The 17,746-nt window shown below is 35.9% G+C and overlaps 1 protein-coding gene across 1 annotated transcript in view; it reads left to right on the plus strand.

Annotated features, from left to right (window-relative positions):
• Positions 1–17,746, plus strand: part of LOC106869614 (nucleolar complex protein 3 homolog) — a 36,521-nt gene that overhangs the window by 9,958 nt on the left and 8,817 nt on the right. Inside the window, exons 6-15 of the mRNA XM_014915422.3 lie at positions 1,460–1,553; positions 1,772–1,821; positions 2,491–2,610; positions 3,769–3,840; positions 4,488–4,544; positions 6,359–6,478; positions 8,438–8,518; positions 9,485–9,585; positions 12,997–13,069; positions 15,320–15,455. Coding sequence (XP_014770908.3) covers positions 1,460–1,553; positions 1,772–1,821; positions 2,491–2,610; positions 3,769–3,840; positions 4,488–4,544; positions 6,359–6,478; positions 8,438–8,518; positions 9,485–9,585; positions 12,997–13,069; positions 15,320–15,455 — 904 coding nt within the window. The remainder of the gene's footprint in view (positions 1–1,459; positions 1,554–1,771; positions 1,822–2,490; positions 2,611–3,768; positions 3,841–4,487; positions 4,545–6,358; positions 6,479–8,437; positions 8,519–9,484; positions 9,586–12,996; positions 13,070–15,319; positions 15,456–17,746) is intronic.

The raw sequence follows: 17,746 nt of genomic DNA on the forward strand, positions 1-17,746 counted from the left end.
ACATGCCTGAACCAATAAGTTATATTGGCCTTTTGCGAGCTGAAATATCTCATCTGCGCACACCACAGGAACAGATGATAGTGGTAGTTTGCTAACTGACCTTTATTGACCCTGGCTGTTGACAGTTTGTTATCTGTTCATCTGCTCAGCATCTAGTGACACTGACTACTCAATAAATTCAGCTTCTGAAATACTTCATATTCATCATTCTGCATTTCATGATTTCAGCATTTCCTAGCTCAGGTGGTTACATGCTATTTAACTCATAGCTGGGACCCTGACAAGTGCTACAATTCCAGGTTAGAGTAGACCTAGGAAGAAGTGGGGCTAAGGGGTGGTTCCATATTCCTCAGAACCCTGGAGCTCCAGATGCATTGAATTAAATTGAATTGTATCTTATGATATATAATTATGGCTAAAGATACAAACTTATTCAGAGCTAAGCTTCAATGGTAGTTATTGTGGATTTCAAACGTCCTGTCAATTGTTTGTCATTTTATTAGTGTAATCAATTGCAACTTTCTTATTCCACTATATCCCTGTCATTTAAACGTCCATTTTCCCATGTTTGCATGGGTCAGATGAGAGTACATCGAGGCAGAGTTTCTACTAAGAGCCTGGACAAATTTTATGCAAAGAACTGGAAACTAAGGGCACTGCATGAATGAGCCCTTTGTTGACAAAAATTGCTCGAACATGTCAAGAAGCCTGCTTTCATGGTGGACTGCAAGCTAATGACACTGTCATGAAGCCATGTTTGTAAACCAGCAGCAGTGAAGAAAATATAAACTTACTTATATACAATATGCTTCAGTTTCTGTCAACTAAATCTATTCACAAGGTAGTGATCAACCAGGAGCTATAGTAGAAGACACTTGCCCAAAGTGCTATGCAGTGAGACTGAACCTAAAACTACATAGTTAGGAAGTGAGACACAAGTTGACCTTTGACTCGTTTATAATTTAACTGATTTTTTGAAAAAATTTAAGCTAGGCAATTACTAATGTGTAGTACCCATTTTCTTTGTAGGCTCTTATCGTTTCATTTTTGTGTCTCTCTTTTTCTTATGCTGCTGTGAGTTGGGTCTGAATTATTGATGTCACCCTTACATGTTTTACATGTAAGGTACTTTTATTCCATGTCTTCACACACTGAACTGTTGCTGGACATTTTGTGTATAGGAGACATAAACGTCACTGCTGAAGCGATGTCACTGTGAAGACCCGTAGATGCAAACACAAATGCATGTATACATATGCATGCACATGTGTACGTACACACACACACACACACACAGAGGAAACGAACTAAGACTTGGTTGAAAACACTACCAGTTGGAAATGTATTTATTCCTACAATTCATACGAACAGTTCCAAAATTGACTGCTCTTCCTTAGCCATGATATTTGTTAATTTAGTTTTCTACACCTACGACTAACTTCAAAGTTATTCATTTTAGATGTCAAAAGAATTTAAAGTTTTACACAGTTTTGAAGAATCATTGCTGAAATCTTACAAGCATTACCTTGAATATCTTTGGTCAGTTGTTTCTCGTAAGTATTCTTTTTTTTTACCCTCATACCTGTTCATTACATCTCAGAATGTCATGCGCTTTGTAGATTTTTCTGCTATTCATATTAACTAGAATTTCAAAAAGTAATTTTTTTCAGTTTTCTTTTCTCTTTTTTCCCACTGGATTTTCATATAATTGCAAAATTGTTAATAATGAATAATTTGGATTAAATATTTGCACAATTCATTTTAATTTCAGAACCCAAAGTTGACGCTACCTTATCACAAACTAAACTAAATGATAAAAAGGTAAGAAAAATTCGTTTGTAATTCTTTTTCTTATGTATTATTCCTTATATGGAATGACTGTAGTATTGAATCTTCATATTGTAATAAGTGAAGAAGCATTTTGCTTTCCAGCTAGGTGCAGTAGTGGCTGCATGGTGAAGATGTTTGCATTGCAATCACATAGTTCCAGGTTTGACCCCGCCATGTGGTATCTTAGAAGAGCATTTTCTAACATTGCATCAAAGAGATTCAAGTTTTTTAAGTGAATTTGGATAGATGGAAACTGTGTGGAAGCCTATCAGACTATTCTCCAATAGTAGGCTTAATCCATCACCTGGTGTAGCACAAACATTTGATCTTTAATCAGCATGCACTAAGCAAGTTATTGGACCAGGTGCTCCTCTGAAGATAATTTGATATCTCAGTGTACTGCATCAACCTATGAATTTGGTTTCATTCCATTATCTGCAACAAGTCTTGGAGGCATGTAACATGCCATGAGCAGTACACTTCCTCTTTTAATCTGGCCATCATTTTAAATGAAATCTCTTTTTTATTTCTTCAGTATTTTTACAGTTTGTCTTGTTTGATACACACTTATGGAAGTGTAGCTAAAGATAGACTCATGAGGTTGTTCTAATTAAGTTCAAGTTGGATCTAAGGTTTCTGTTTTTTTTTTTTATACAACAGATTATGAAAGAAGTTGCTACTCAATGCCTATGCAAGCTACTTGTTAGCTGTTATCACTTCAATTTCCGCAGTGAACTCATCTCATTTGTTGTCCCTTGCATGAATCTGTTCAACAAAGTGGTATGATTTTTCTTTATTTTTAATTTTTCTTTGTATATGTACATGTGTGTATATATGTGTGTGTGTGTGTGTAAGAATGAGAGAAAATATATATCTTGACACAGTCTTCATTACTGAATCAAGCAAATACTTATTCTTTGTTAAAATTTACCTTAACATGTGAATAGAAGGATCAAGTACACTTATGATCAATAGGCAGTCCAGTTATGACCTTCTCAACATTTTTCTGCTACAGTCTGTCTCAGATCACATAATGTGTCCATTTTTTAAGACAGATGTGATTTGAAGGTGATTTAGCTGTTATTTCAAGTGTTGGCATGTAATGGTCTTGATTCATAGTTGGCAAGTTCTTTCCATAGACTAAAAAAGGCAACATTACATCAAGTTGGTTTTCCTCTTCAAACTTAGAGGTTCTAAGGGTGCTTTACTCCTGAGAGCATTGTAGGAATGGTGTTGTGACATACTTGAGTATTTTACTTCTGCTAGAGCTCATCTTGGTCCAAGTCTGAACACAACTGATTTCTTCTACTGAAACAGAAAATGAGAAGAGAAAGAACAGGAGAGAGAAGAAATAGCTCCAGTACCAGACTGGTACTTTATTTTTCAACACCAAAAGGGTGAAAGGTAAAATTGACTGCAGCAAGATTTGAACTCAGAGCATTAGAACAAATATTACAGAGCAGTTTCTCTGGTGCTCTGCCAACTGTGCTAACTCACTGCCTTATCATTCTATTAGGATATCAATGATGTGGGAAAAGTAAAGCCCTTGGCTATTTGGATATATTTCACTGTTTTTTGTTTTTTTTTTCATGTAAGCTTAACTGTGTTCGTTTTTTCTTTCTTTCTTTTTGGAGCATTTTGTTTTATGGCTATATACTCTCTATATTCTTACTAAGCAGTTATTTATGTAATCTGAGTAGAATTTAATTCTTCAGCCAAGCAAGATAAGTTATATGCTTTGTCCCTAAGTTCACAACTTATTGGTTACAGTGAAGTGTGAACTCTTGACCATGTATTCAATATGTCAATCACCTTAACTTTAAAAGCATTGTGTCTGTTTGCTTGCATGAAATCAATAAGATGTGCATCTTTAGTTATGTTATATTCGAGCAAAGGCTACATTTGTCGATAATTTTGTTAATTGTTATTCAATTCCAGAGTTCAAATGCTGCATGTGAGGCAGTTAAAGAGGTTTTCAAAATAGATAAACTTGGTGCTGCTTCTCTTGAAGTGAGTAAAAATTTGCTTATATAATATCATTGCTTGTTTGACTGTTTAATACTTAACCATTTCATTACCCTATTTCTGCTGAAATATACTCCCTTTGTTTCATTTAATTATTTTTAATAATTAAGAATTTGATAAAATAATTTTGTCATAATCAAGCTGGTGCTTGGAACTTAAATTAGCATGAAATTTTGATGGATGACTTTAATTTAAAACAGGATGTTTGTATCCTAGAACTAGGGACAATCTCAGGCAGGTTGGTAACAAAAGGGTTTTAAATAGGTTACCACATGGAGAACCTAGTGGTTGTTGGCTTCTACACTATGCCTTTTTGTTGTCCTTGAATCTGATGATAGTGTTTTGAAAAGTATTTAAATATTTGTGAAATGTAATCTAGCAGAACTCTGTAACCCATAACAGCCACAAAATATAAAATTTGTGATGATTATTATTAATGGGTGTAAGTGAAAAAGAAGGTTGCTTTAGAGTAGTAAACTGTTTGGTCTTTTATTAGTTAACTCCGTCTTTGTTTCTATATAAAGTATTTTTCTCTGTATCCCTTAGTAATGTGACAATACTTCCTTTTTATATTAACACGATTTTTCTTTTCCTATAGTAATCTGACTATATTATATAATCTATATTTTCAGATTGTAAAAGGTATTGAAGACCTTGTTAAAAAGAAAATATCTCTTGTGAAACCTAAGGTAAGTGGAATTGGATGGAATTTAAATTATTCTGAACACTCTGCCTTTTGGCAGTGATCATAGTCCTGGTTATCTTTATTTCTAGTGAAGAGAAGGAAGAGAGGAACTTGATTAGAACTCTTCATTGTTTGATTATTCTAAGTTGCTATGTTTGAGAATGGGATTAGCTAGGTTGCCATCTAAGGCTGTGGATTTGGCTGTGCCCAGATGGAGAAGGATCTGCAAAGTTTGGAAACTGAAAGCATTGAAAGGTTTAATGAGAGACAAAGGAAGAAACTAATTTGAGAATACTGTTATTTGTACTGAAAGTGAATTTGGAAGGGGAACCAAGGGCACAATGTGGCTTTATCAGGTTAAGTCAAAAGTTGTTTTTTTTTATATTTTAAGCTTTAATTAATAATTCAAACAAATTAAATATGAAATGAGTTCTTCATCAAAATATATCCCATCTTAGTCTGTTGCCATTGTTGTGCCAGAAGCTCAATTCTACGCTTATGCCATTTTACTGGTCTAGAGGTAAAAAACTCTCTGCATCTGTTTTCAACCTCATCCACATTGTAGAACCTCCATCCATGCAGGAAATGAGCCTTGGCTTGGAAAAGGTGGTAATTTGATTGTGCAAGGTCTGGACTGAAGGTAGGGTGAGGCAGCATTTGCAGCTCTTCAAGTTTACACTTGGTCACATTGGCAGTTTGTGCTGGGGCATTGTCCTGTTGTTGGAATGCATGTCTTCAGTAGACCAATGCCAGGTAGTGGGCTTTTAAATCATAATGTACTTGCTGCACTTGTTGAGCATAAAGGTTAGCATTCACAGCATAACCTTCAATTCAAAATGCCTGTCTTTGACAAGTTCTGAATTCTGACCAGAACAAAACCACTGATTTTTCTTATTAAAATTTACGAAAATAGATCCAATTTTCATCCCCAACTTGATACCAAAAATTGGCATTTCGACGATTTGCCAGCAGTTGTTTGCAAACGTTCATATCTGGTTATTGGCCATTTCATGAGGAGCTTCTCAACAATGCCTGCTCACAAGGCCAAACTTATGGAGGTGCCAACTAATGATGCTTTGTTAAGGACCAAGTTCTGCTGACAATGTACGAGTGTTTGTGCTTGGCTATTGTTCAGCCATTTCAAGCAAGGCCTTATCTTCCACAACAGGTTGTCTAGTCAAATGTGGAGAAAAAGGACTCAGTGTAAGTGCAGCAGCAGAAGAAATTAATGATGTGGAAGGCTCAGGAACTGTCAACAAATGGTTCAGATGTTTCAAGGAATGTGACACCAGCCTCATAAACAAACCAAGGTCAGGGTGACTGCTGTCAGGGAAGAAATGAGGAATATTCTTTCAGACTGCACTCGGAATGAAAGTATATTTGATCTTAATGGTCAGACTATGTAGCAAGATATTGTCGAATGTTATCTGCTCCTAACAATTTTTGAGTCTACACTTTTGGTTCAGAAATGGAAAGAAGAAATTTTGAAATAGTTATTGTATAGGTGTTGGCATATCTTTGTAGTTAAGAAGATTGCTCTGCAATCTTGTGATTTCACATTCAGTCCTACTGAGCAGCACCATGGGGAAGTGTCTTTTACTATAGTCCTGGGCTGACAAATGCCTTTTGAGTGAATTTGGTAGATGGAAACTCTGAGAAAGCCTGTCATGTATATATATATATATATATATATATATATATATCTAAATAAAGGAAAGTTCAAAAGGAAATATTTGAAGAATTATAACATTGCTTATTTTACAAACGCTGAAATATTCTGTTCTTGTATTATTAAAATATCATTCTGTTTTGCACTAGGTATTGAGCACTTTGCTGTCTCTGAAGATTAAGGAAATTGACATTGCTCAAGCCAAAAGCAGGGCTGAAAAGGAAAAACATAAACAGAAATTAATGAAAATGTCTCGGCGAGAAAAAAAGGTAATATGTCTTTTACATATGTATTCTAACACTGAACCTTTTGAATTCTGATCTTTGGAGATATGTGTGTGTTAGCTGTGGACGAGTGTCATTATCATACAAGTGGTGTCTTTTGTTTCCAATCTTCCAGGAATACTTGTCTGGCTATGGGGTAATATTACATTACTTGAGAACAGGTGAGTTTTGGTGACAGGAGTGGTATCCAGACATAGGGAAATCTGTCTCTGTCAGCATGAAAAAGTAGATATTAAAACAATGATGATATATGTGTACATGTATGTCTATATATAGGTGCAGGTGTGACTGGTAAGAAGCTTGCTTCCCAACCCATATGGTTCCAGGTTCAGTCCCACTGCACGGCACCTTGGGAAAGTGTCTTCTACTATAACCTTGGGCCAACCAAAGCCTTGTGAGTGGATTTGGTAGATAGAAACTGAAAGAAGCCTGTTGTGTGTATGTATATATATATATATTTATGTGTGTGTGTCTGTATTTGTCCCCCCACTATTGCTTGGCAATTGATGCTGGTGTGTTTATGTCCCCGTAACGTGGCGGTTTGACAAAAGAGATTGATAGAATAAGTACTAGGCTTACAAAGAATAAGTCCTGGGGTTGATTTCTTTGATTGAAACCCTTTAAGGTAGTGCTCCAACATGGCCACAGTCAAATGGCTGAAACATGTAAAAGAATATCTCTCATCATCATCATTTATCTCTTTAGCATTTAAACCGGCCATATCCGGCCAATGTATTTTACCTGGTTTATGTGAAAACCAGCCGGATTCAGCCTATCACACCTACCTTTCAATATTGTTCTAAAAATATACAACCACATCATCAAAATTTCAAAGCTACAAAATAATGCATGATTAATTAAAAATAATGTGAATAAGCTGCCATTGCCATTATCAAGGAAAGCTCAACATTTTCCTGCAAAATAGCCAGAAGAATCTACTTTTTTTTTTTTTATCATAATGGTATTTAAACTGTGAAAAAATAGTTGTTAACAGACTAACAAAACTTGTTCCCAGAAAAGTCTGCAAGTTGCGAAGAATCAATAAAACAACACATTCAGTTTTCAATAATTCAAATTTATTCACATACACAAAGCTAACTTTGGCATTCAGGTTCTAATGTATTATAGCTATGTGTTAAATTAATGTTATTTCTATTCTACCAGCTTATTCTATTCCATTATCATCTCTTTCACTTCCAATCAAAATTATTCTCTAAATCTACATAATTGTCCATTACTTCAATCAACAAATGTTTGTAGTTACAACAGGAAAAGATTTGGTGACATAGTTTTTTTTGTGTAGCAATAGACATCCTTTTTGGTAATTGTTATCATTGGCGCCATTATCTTTTCATTGGTAATAGTTTTGTTATTTTACAGTGAATAAAAATCATCCTTGTTGACAATTTGTCATCATTGGTATCATCCATTATCTCCATTTTACAGCAAAAATTGGTATCCTATTCACTTTCAACACCGAATTCCTGTTAAAATATACTGCCTTTTTTTTTTTATTAATTTTGGTAATAATAAAGAATTTCATAAAATAACCTTATCATTATTAAACTGGAGTTTGGAACATAAATTAATATGAAATTTCTTTGGAAAGTGTTAATTTAGGTTACTTTGAAATAGAAAGTTTGTATCATAGATCCATGGGTAATTTTGGGTGGTGGTTTGGTATCAAAAGGGTTGACAGCATCAATCTCATTGAGATGGGGGTAGAGTGCGGGTTGGAAAGGTCACAGGTACTATTCCTTCCACAAGACCCATCAAGTAAAATATAAGATAATAAACATAGCAACTAAAGGAAGGAAACCAATTGCAGAATTATTGAATGTATTGAAAATATCAACTTGTTGATAGTAAGATGATGGTATTGATGCGTTTGGAGGTGTTGATAAAAGCGATGATTTAAAGTTGTATAAACATTTTCTGTTTCAGAGAGAGAAACAAATGGAACGTCTACAAAATGAACTTCTTGAAACCAAAGCTTCAGAAGACAAGAAAAAGAAACTAGAATATGTAAGATTCCACTGGAACTGTTTTTCTTAAATCAAAATATATGTGTGTGTGTATGTGTGTACATTTGTCTTCAAGTGTCTTTGCATTGATGCTACTTGGAAGTGGTGACTTGTTTATATCCCACATAATATGTCCGACACAATTTCATTGTGAGAAGACAAATGGAATAAAAGAAATTACTTGATAATAAGTAAAGATTGGCACCAGGAAGGGCATCTGGCCATAGAATAATACCTCAGGAAATTTTGTCCAACATGGAAAAACTAACATAAAAACAGTGATGTGTGATGTACATGGAGGAAATCAGCATGAAGGTGTCAACAAGTAGGTTGATATAGGGAGAGGAAAGATGTGGGTGGCGAGGATAACGAGAGTTGATGGAATGTGGTTAAGAACAAGACTCATTTGTTCATAGGTCTACTCAATCTGAGCTGACCTGAGGTTAAACAAAAAACATTGAGGTTTAAATCTGGTGTCTATTCTCTGTAGTACTAATTGGGTTATTCTGTTGCACTGGTAAAATTTGTGCTAATGTGAACTGTATACTTTCATTTTAAGCCTTCTTATTGTTATATAATCTATTTATACACACTCACTGCCTATAATACAATCTTGCTCAATCTACTGTTTTCCTGACATTGCTTTATATAGACTATGCATTGTATATACTTTGCTTTGTACATAGTATTAGTTGTATATGCTATCTACTTGTATAAGTTGTCATTTGGTATGTATACCATTTATTTTGTTGTATATACTATCTATTGGTTGCTTATGCTGTCTATAATTTGTAAATATTGTCAATTGAGTATATATATCATCTGTTAGTTAGATGCACTGGCTATTATTTGTATATAGCATGTATTGTCTACATGTGTATTCTATCAGTCGCTTGTATATACTGTCTTCGTATTGTATATAGTCTCTTACATAGACTATTATGGTCTTTGTTATTCTGTCTTACAGAACACCAGAATAATACAGCATGTTTTTGCAACATACGTCCGTATCTTGAAGAAATCTCCAGACTCAGCCCTTGTAACAGTTGTTCTTGAAGGATTGACCAAGTGAGTTTATAGTTTGATTTGTATATTGATCCTTTGCTTAATTTAAAAGTCATTCGCAGTAACACAACGATTAAGTAAATAATGATACATGTAGCATCATACCATTATCTCATTCTTATTTTCATTATTATTTTTCAGTCAAATGTTTAACAATACATAATAGTTATATGGTTAGGAAGTTTGCTTCTTAACTGCATGGTTTGGGGTTCAGTCCCACTGTGTGACATTGTGTGCAGTTACCTTGTACTATAGCTCCAGCCAACCTATGTCTTGTGAGTGGATTTGGTAGATGTAAACTGAAACACCATTGTGTGTGTGTGTATTTATATACATATATTGTGTCTGGGGAGAGTCATTCTGTTTTAATGCCTTATTAATTAACACACTCACCAGTTCAATTTTCACTTATTTACTTATTTATTTTTTAAAAAAATTTCCATTGCTTCTTGCAACCTCTTCAATAGTTGTTAACTCTGTCTGTTATCGAAACTGGATTCTCTTTGTTTTTTTTTTGTGCGCATGTGTATGCATCAGTGTGCATGTATATACACATGTATGTATGTATGTATGTATGTGTGTGTATTCATATATGTATTTATGTGTGTGTTTATATGTATGTATTCTACATATTCATGTGTTTGTGTGTTCATGTTTGTATGTGTGTATATTTGTGTATGTACATCTGTCAACTGGTGTGTGTATGGGTTTGTGTGACTATGTAAATGCGTTTGTTATGTATGGATGTGTCTCCATATGTCTCCTCATGTGTTTCAGTCTTTTGTGTATGTGTGTGTGTGCTTGTTTGTTCATATTACCTATGTACCTATCTGTCTACATATCTATCTGTTTACTTACATATCCATTTACCTACTTTTATATATATATATATATATACGTCTACATAACAGCCTACTAACAAATCTACCTGTGTATGCATAAAAGAAGTAAAGACTGGAATAGGATACAGAGAGTTTGTGACAAAGCAAACAGGGTGAATACATAGTAAAAGGCTGACAGATATCAAGGAGTGATGTTTATAGAGGCCACATAGCCCATAGAGAACTAACCCAAAGATTTAGGAAAGCTCTGAAGGAGGCCAAACTCAAAATTAAGATCGTTGAAAAGCCAGGGAGCTCCATCAAATTACAATTATGTAGGGTGTACCCCTTTGAGAATACCACATGCACCAATGAGAACTGCATGACATGTAAAATTAACCTTATGTAGTCTATAGTATAAAATGCATAGAGGGTGCTTGTAAAGACAAGAATATGACATACATTGGTGAGATGTCTAGAAACATTGTGGAGAGACTAAATGAACATTTGAAACAATATAATGACAAAAACAGTCCTCTATATTCTACCAATGTACCAAAGACCAACATAGAAACACACTGGGTTGGTTTGACCTTTGCATTTTATCCAAGCACCTAAAGGACCCAACACTCACACAAATACAGGAGTGTGTCCTCATGAATGAAATATCCCCAGTACTAAATAGGAGATATATGTAGAAGGTAGTGATACCCCAATAGCCACAGTTTATACATACACAGGTAAATTTGATAGTAGGCTGTTATGTAGACACACACACTGTCTTCTCTTACCCACACTTCCTGTTTTGTCACCACACTTCCTGTTTTGACATCACACTTCCTGTTTAACACATAAACTTTCGGCCTTTTGTAAACACAACACCAATCTTAATTACATGCATCCTAATCTTTCTAACAATTATCTACATGGATTACCATTGAACTTTAAAAGCTCAAAGACAATATAATGTATTGGTATATTTATTTTTTTATATATTTTTTATATTTTTTATTTTTTTGTAAAAAACATTATTTTCATTTTCCCTCTTCTTGAAAATTCGCCATGCAATGAAAGCCAGTTAGAAATCCTTTTTAATCCTCCTTATACACATCTATATTAAAATATGCTTTCAGTTTAGCATTCTGCCTTATTATTATTATTTTTTATTTTCCTATTATTTCTCCACATGCTGTTAACATATTTACTGACTTATATATGTATATATATATATATATATATATATACAGAGCTGGGTGCAAGTTCATTAATTCGTTAATTAATGAAGTTAACATTTTCGTTAACAATTTAACTTTTAAGTTAACTTTGAGAATCATTATCGGGCTAATTAACTTCCGTTAACTCAAGTCTGTTAACGCAAAAATTTCATAAAAACCAGTAAATGTTTAAAAGTTTCTATTGTTTTCAGATTGTCTTAGCGTATTTAATATTGTACATGTCATTCTTTCAACCCTGATATAACGCCACTTGTAGGACCTTGTTTGGCCCTGCCTGGATTTGAAAGACAACAGGAAATTTCTTTGTCCTGTCAAGAGGAAACAGTAGTTGGTGTCTTTCCACTTGATCCGTGACCTTGCTGAGGTGGATGTTAACAGAGAAAATATTGACTTCCATAAAGTGGAAAAAATAAATGGAAAGTAAAAAGTTGCTAAATATTTCAGTGTAAATGCAAATATCTGTTACATGGTAGCAGGGCATGCTAGAAAAGCAGTCAAGAAAAGGAAAGATTTGACTGCTTTTCTAGCATGCCTTGCTACCACGTAACAGATATTTGCATTTACACTGAAATATTTACACACACAAGGACACATATAGAGACACATCCATACATAACAGACACAGGTATATAGTCATGCAAATCCAAACACATAGACACACTCAAACGTACACACACAAGGAGAGAGAGAGAGGTACAAACACACACACATGCATGCATACATACATACATGTATACACTTGCACACTGACGCACAAACAAAAAGAACACAGCTCCAATAACAGACAGTCAACAACTATTGAAGAGGTTGCAAGAAGCAATGAAAATTTTAGAAAAAAAAAATGAGTCAAAATCGAACTGTTGAATGTTAATTAATGAGGCATTAAAACAGAATGACTCTCCTCAGACACAATAAAATATGCTTCAACACATGAATTGGCATAAAGAATCTTGCAAACTAAATACAAAAACGAAATATATATGTGTGTGTGTGTGTGTGTTTGTATCTCTTTGTTTTGACATCACATAATGGTTGTAAATGAATGTCACTGCCTTACAAGCAGTGTCATTCATTTCTGATATTCTGCAAAACCATGTCTGGCCATTGGGGATGTATTACCTTGCTTGGAACCAGGTGAGTGTTGGCAACAGGAAGGGTGCCCAGCCATAGAAAAACTGCCTCGACAAATTCCATTTGATCCGTGCAAGCATGGAAAAGTGGATGTTAAGTTATGATGAATAGATATGTCAGCAAATATAAAATCAAACAAATGTGGGTGTTGAATATTTAGTAGATGATTTACCCGTGTTTACTTGTTAATTGTTGGCTTTATTCTTTTTTTCATTTTTTTTTTCCAGATTTGCTCATTTTGTGAACATTGATTATTTTGAAGACCTTTTCAGCACACTGAAAAATATGATTGCAAGCCAGGTGAGTTTTTAAGTTCCGATGTTAGCAATTTAACCCTTTTGATACTAAGGCAGCTGTAATTGGCTGAGAATTTTATTGGCAAATATTTCCATCCTGCCTGAAAATGGCCGAAATAACCTAGTCATATTAAAGTGAGAATTTCTGCACAAATCCCCTGAGTACACCCGTGGAAACAGAATTCTTAAAGTATGGAATAAACTACCCACATCAGTTGTTAACTGTCAGGGCACTGCATCCTTCAAAAATTCCATGCTTCCTAAATTTCACCAACACTATTCCTGATGTGCCTATGCACCCTTTCCTCTTTATGTCTCTCTTAATGTTCATTTTCCTATCTTATGTGTTTTTTTTATTCTGTGTCCTGTGTATGTACTTCTATCTTTCACTGCTGTCTATTTTACTTGACTCACATGTCTGCTTTCTGTACACTCTTTTGACTTTTCTGACAAATTGCAGTGCATCTGAGCACTGAATATAATAAACTCATTATTATGTACTGCCTTTATTTCAATCTGTGGAGGCGCAATGGCCTAGTGGTTAGGGCAGCGGACTCGCGGTTTCGATTCCCAGACCGGGCGTTGTGAGTGTTTATTGAGCGAAAACACCTAAAGCTCCACGAGGCTCCGGCAGGGGATGGTGGCGAACCCTGCTGTACTCTTCCACCACAACTTTCTCTCACTCTTACTTCCTGTTTCTGTTGTGCCTGGAATTCAAAGGATCAGCCTTGTCACACTGTTTGACGCTGAATATCCCCGAGAACTACGTTAAGGGTACATGTGTCTGTGGAATGCTCAGCCACTTGCACGTTAATTTCACGAGCAGGCTGTTCCATTGATCGGATCAACTGGAACCCTCTGTGTCATAAGCGACGGAGTGCCAACAACAACTGTGTACGTACTTCTACTTTTCACTACTGTCTTTTTTTACTTGACTGACATGTCTGCTTTCTGTACACTCTTTTGACTTTTCTGACAAGTTGCAGTGCATCTGAGCACTGAATAAAATAAACTCATTATTATGAACTGCTTTTATTTCAATCAGTTTGGAAAATAATGAAGAATTTAGGAAAAAAACCTTTGTTATTAAGCTGGTTTTTAGAACGTAAATTAACAAAAAATTTTGATGGAAGGTTTTAATTTAGATCACTTTAAAACAGGAAGTTTTCATCTTAGAACCAAGGGTAGTCTAAGGCAGGTTAGTATCAAAAAGGTTAAAGGCATCAATCTTCAAAAGTCCACATCAACACCCCCCACCCTCACTCTCTCTCAAGAAATGATATTTAAAAAAAATGTCTGTATGGCTGGACTGACAAACATCAGTATGGTCCCATAGCATGCATTATGCACTATGTCCTTGTATAAAAAGCCTTACACTAGCCTGGCTGATAACTGCATGACCTCACTTTGTGACTGAGTCTCTTGAGTAACAATAACCAGTTGATAATGTTAAATAGAGGATATAACAATATTGTGAGTGTTTGGAATCTATCAATTTTAATAACAGTAACTGTTAGTTAACATTATCTTTGATTATAATAAGCAACCTCTACCTTCCACTATCATCATCATCGTAGTTTAACGTCCGCTTTCCATGCTAGCATGGGTTGGACGATTTGACTGAGGACTGGTGAACCAAGTGGCTACACCAGGCTCCAATCTGATTTGGCAGAGTTTCTACAGCTGGATGCCCTTCCTAACGCCAATATATATATATATAGTCAACAGATGAGATCTAGAGATGCTCAGTATAGAAAATATTTAGTAGAACTTATGCTCCAAAATCTTTACCAAGTGCAAGAGGAACCCAGGTGAGCAGATATGGAGATAATGATTCAAATAAACAAATAAAACTGCTTGCGCTAGATTTATGCAATACACATACATATATACCTGTAAATAGAGAGAGACAAGGACTGAAAATGTTCAGACGATGAACATTCGTGTATAAATATGTTGATATTTATATATTAACAAAGCAGAAAGCTCAGGTGTGTGTGTATTTGTTCTGTGTGTAAATCTGTTCTGTTAATATATAAATACCTACATATTTATACATGAATGTTCATAATCTGAATATTTTCAGTCTTTGCATCTCTCTATTAACATGTATATTGTATAAATCTAGCCCAAGCAGTTTTATTTGCTTACTTGGATCATTGTCTGTCTGTCTGTCTGTCAGTCAATCATGCTAGTTATGTTGGTTTTTTCAAAAATTGGTTGGTTAATATTTGTAATTTTTTCTCTCTTCCAGAGCTTGACCTTGCAGCAGACTATACAATGCACCTTAACTGCTTTTATGATACTTTCTGGACAAGGCAATGTTTTAAACATCGATCCTGTGCATTTCTACAAATATTTCTACCACAGAATTATATCACTAAATGCAGGTAAGAAGACATAACAGAAAACAAACACAATATTCTTGTCTATTAATGTGCTGGATTATCTGAATGAGTAAAGCACCAGTGAAAATGTCAAAGAGTATTTAGTTACATTGCTTTATGTTCTGAGTACAAATCCTGCTGTGATTGACTTTTCATGCTTCAAAGGTTAAAATAATTTCTCAAGAAGACCCATCCACCACAGCATACCCAAGAAGACCCATCCACCACAGCATACCCAAGAAGACCTGCCCACCACAACATACCCAAGAAGACCTGTCCACCATGACATACCGAAGAAGACCCACCCACCACAGCATACCCAAGAAGACCTGCCCACCACAACATACCCAAGAAGACCCACCCACCACAGCATACCCAAGAAGACCCACCCACCACAGCATACCCAAGAAGACCTGCCCACCACAACATACCCAAGAAGACCCACCCACCACAGCATACCCAAGAAGACCCACCCACCACAACATACCCAAGAAGACCCACCCACCACAACATACCCAAGAAGACCCACCCACCACAGCATACCCAAGAAGACCTGCCCACCACAACATACCCAAGAAGACCCACTCACCACAACATACCCAAGAAGACCCACCCACCACAGCATACCCAAGAAGACCTGCCCACCACAACATACCCAAGAAGACCTGCCCACCACAACATACCCAAGAAAACCCACCCACCACAGCATACCCAAGAAGACCTGCCCACCACAACATACCCAAGAAGACCCACCCACCACAACATACCCAAGAAGACCCGCCCACCACAACATACCCAAGAAGACCCACCCACCACAGCATACCCAAGAAGACCTGCCCACCACAACATACCCAAGAAGATCCACTCACCACAACATACCCAAGAAGACCCACCCACCACAGCATACCCAAGAAAACCCATCGACCATAACATACTCAAGAAGATCTGCCTACCACAGCATTCTCAAAAAGACCCACCTACCACAACAAAATTGAGATCCTAAAATCAAGATACCCTGTAAAAAGCATTGGTGTGGTTGTTGATAGCACGTAACAAGCACCTAGTACACTTTATAAAGTGGTTGGTGTTAAGAAGGGCTTCCAGCTATAGAAACCATGCCAAAACAGACTATGAAACCTGGTGTAGACCCTGGCCTTGCCAGTTCTTGTCAAGCCATCCAACCCATACCAGCATGGAAAATGGGTGTTAAATGTTGATGATGAGTACTGCTGTTGAATAAATTGACAATACTACTGCTCCAAATATAATGATTGTGTGCCTAGGAGGTGGTTGACGTGTAACCTAAGCCCTGTCATACCAAATGTGCATTTATTCCATGACTACAGATTTCTGTAGAATACTCTAATGGATACATACAGTAGACAGGTGTTGCAAACGTAGCAATAACTAAACTATGTATCAACTGTAGCATTGTAAAATAGACCAGTCATTTATTTGTGTTTGTAAAGTATTTGGTACACAAGTTAAGAGAACATGACAACCTCTCTAGTTTTGGTGCCACAATAAAATGCTCCCAGTACACTCTGTAAAGAGATTGGTGTTAGGCAAGGCATCGAATTACAGAAGAAACTATGCCTAATTATTTGACTAGGAAGGCAATAGCTCTGAATAAGAACTGCTCTAAGCATCATGAGATGTCTCATCTATGTTAACATGGAAAATGGATGTAAAATAATGGTGATGATGATGATAGGTCCAGTTCCTTTGTCACTATAGCTTGAAGAGGGTTAGGCTCTGACCAGTTGAGTCGCTGTTCCTGAAATATACTAAATGAAAAGGAAAATTTAATGGTACCTCTCTGACCTGAATAGATTAAGAGAGTTCTAACAGTTATAGGATTAAAATAATTAGTGTACATTCTTTGATTCTCAACTTCAAAATATTCTTTAAATTAATCATAATCAAGTATTAATTTGTGCTTTTAATGTTTTTTTTTTTTTTCTTCAATTAATAGCTTTATGTCAAATTTATTATTTATATTGGCCGTTGCCAGTACCGCCTGACTGGCCTTCGTGCCGGTGGCACATAAAAGCACCCACTACACTCTCTGAGTGGTTGGCGTTAGGAAGGGCATCCAGCTGTAGAAACTCTGCCAAATCAGACTGGAGCCTGGTGTAGCCATCTGGTTTCACCAGTCCTCAGTCAAATCGTCCAACCCATGCTAGCATGGAAAGCGGACGTTAAACGATGATGATGATGATGATGTTCTCTAGTCCTTGGTTGACTCTGAACATGCAGACCTATAATCAAAGACCTAGTCACGACTGTCCTCA

Source organism: Octopus bimaculoides, chromosome 18 (assembly GCF_046866305.1).
Source record: "Octopus bimaculoides isolate indiv1 chromosome 18, ASM4686630v1, whole genome shotgun sequence".
Classification (NCBI taxonomy): Eukaryota; Metazoa; Mollusca; class Cephalopoda; order Octopoda; family Octopodidae; genus Octopus; species Octopus bimaculoides.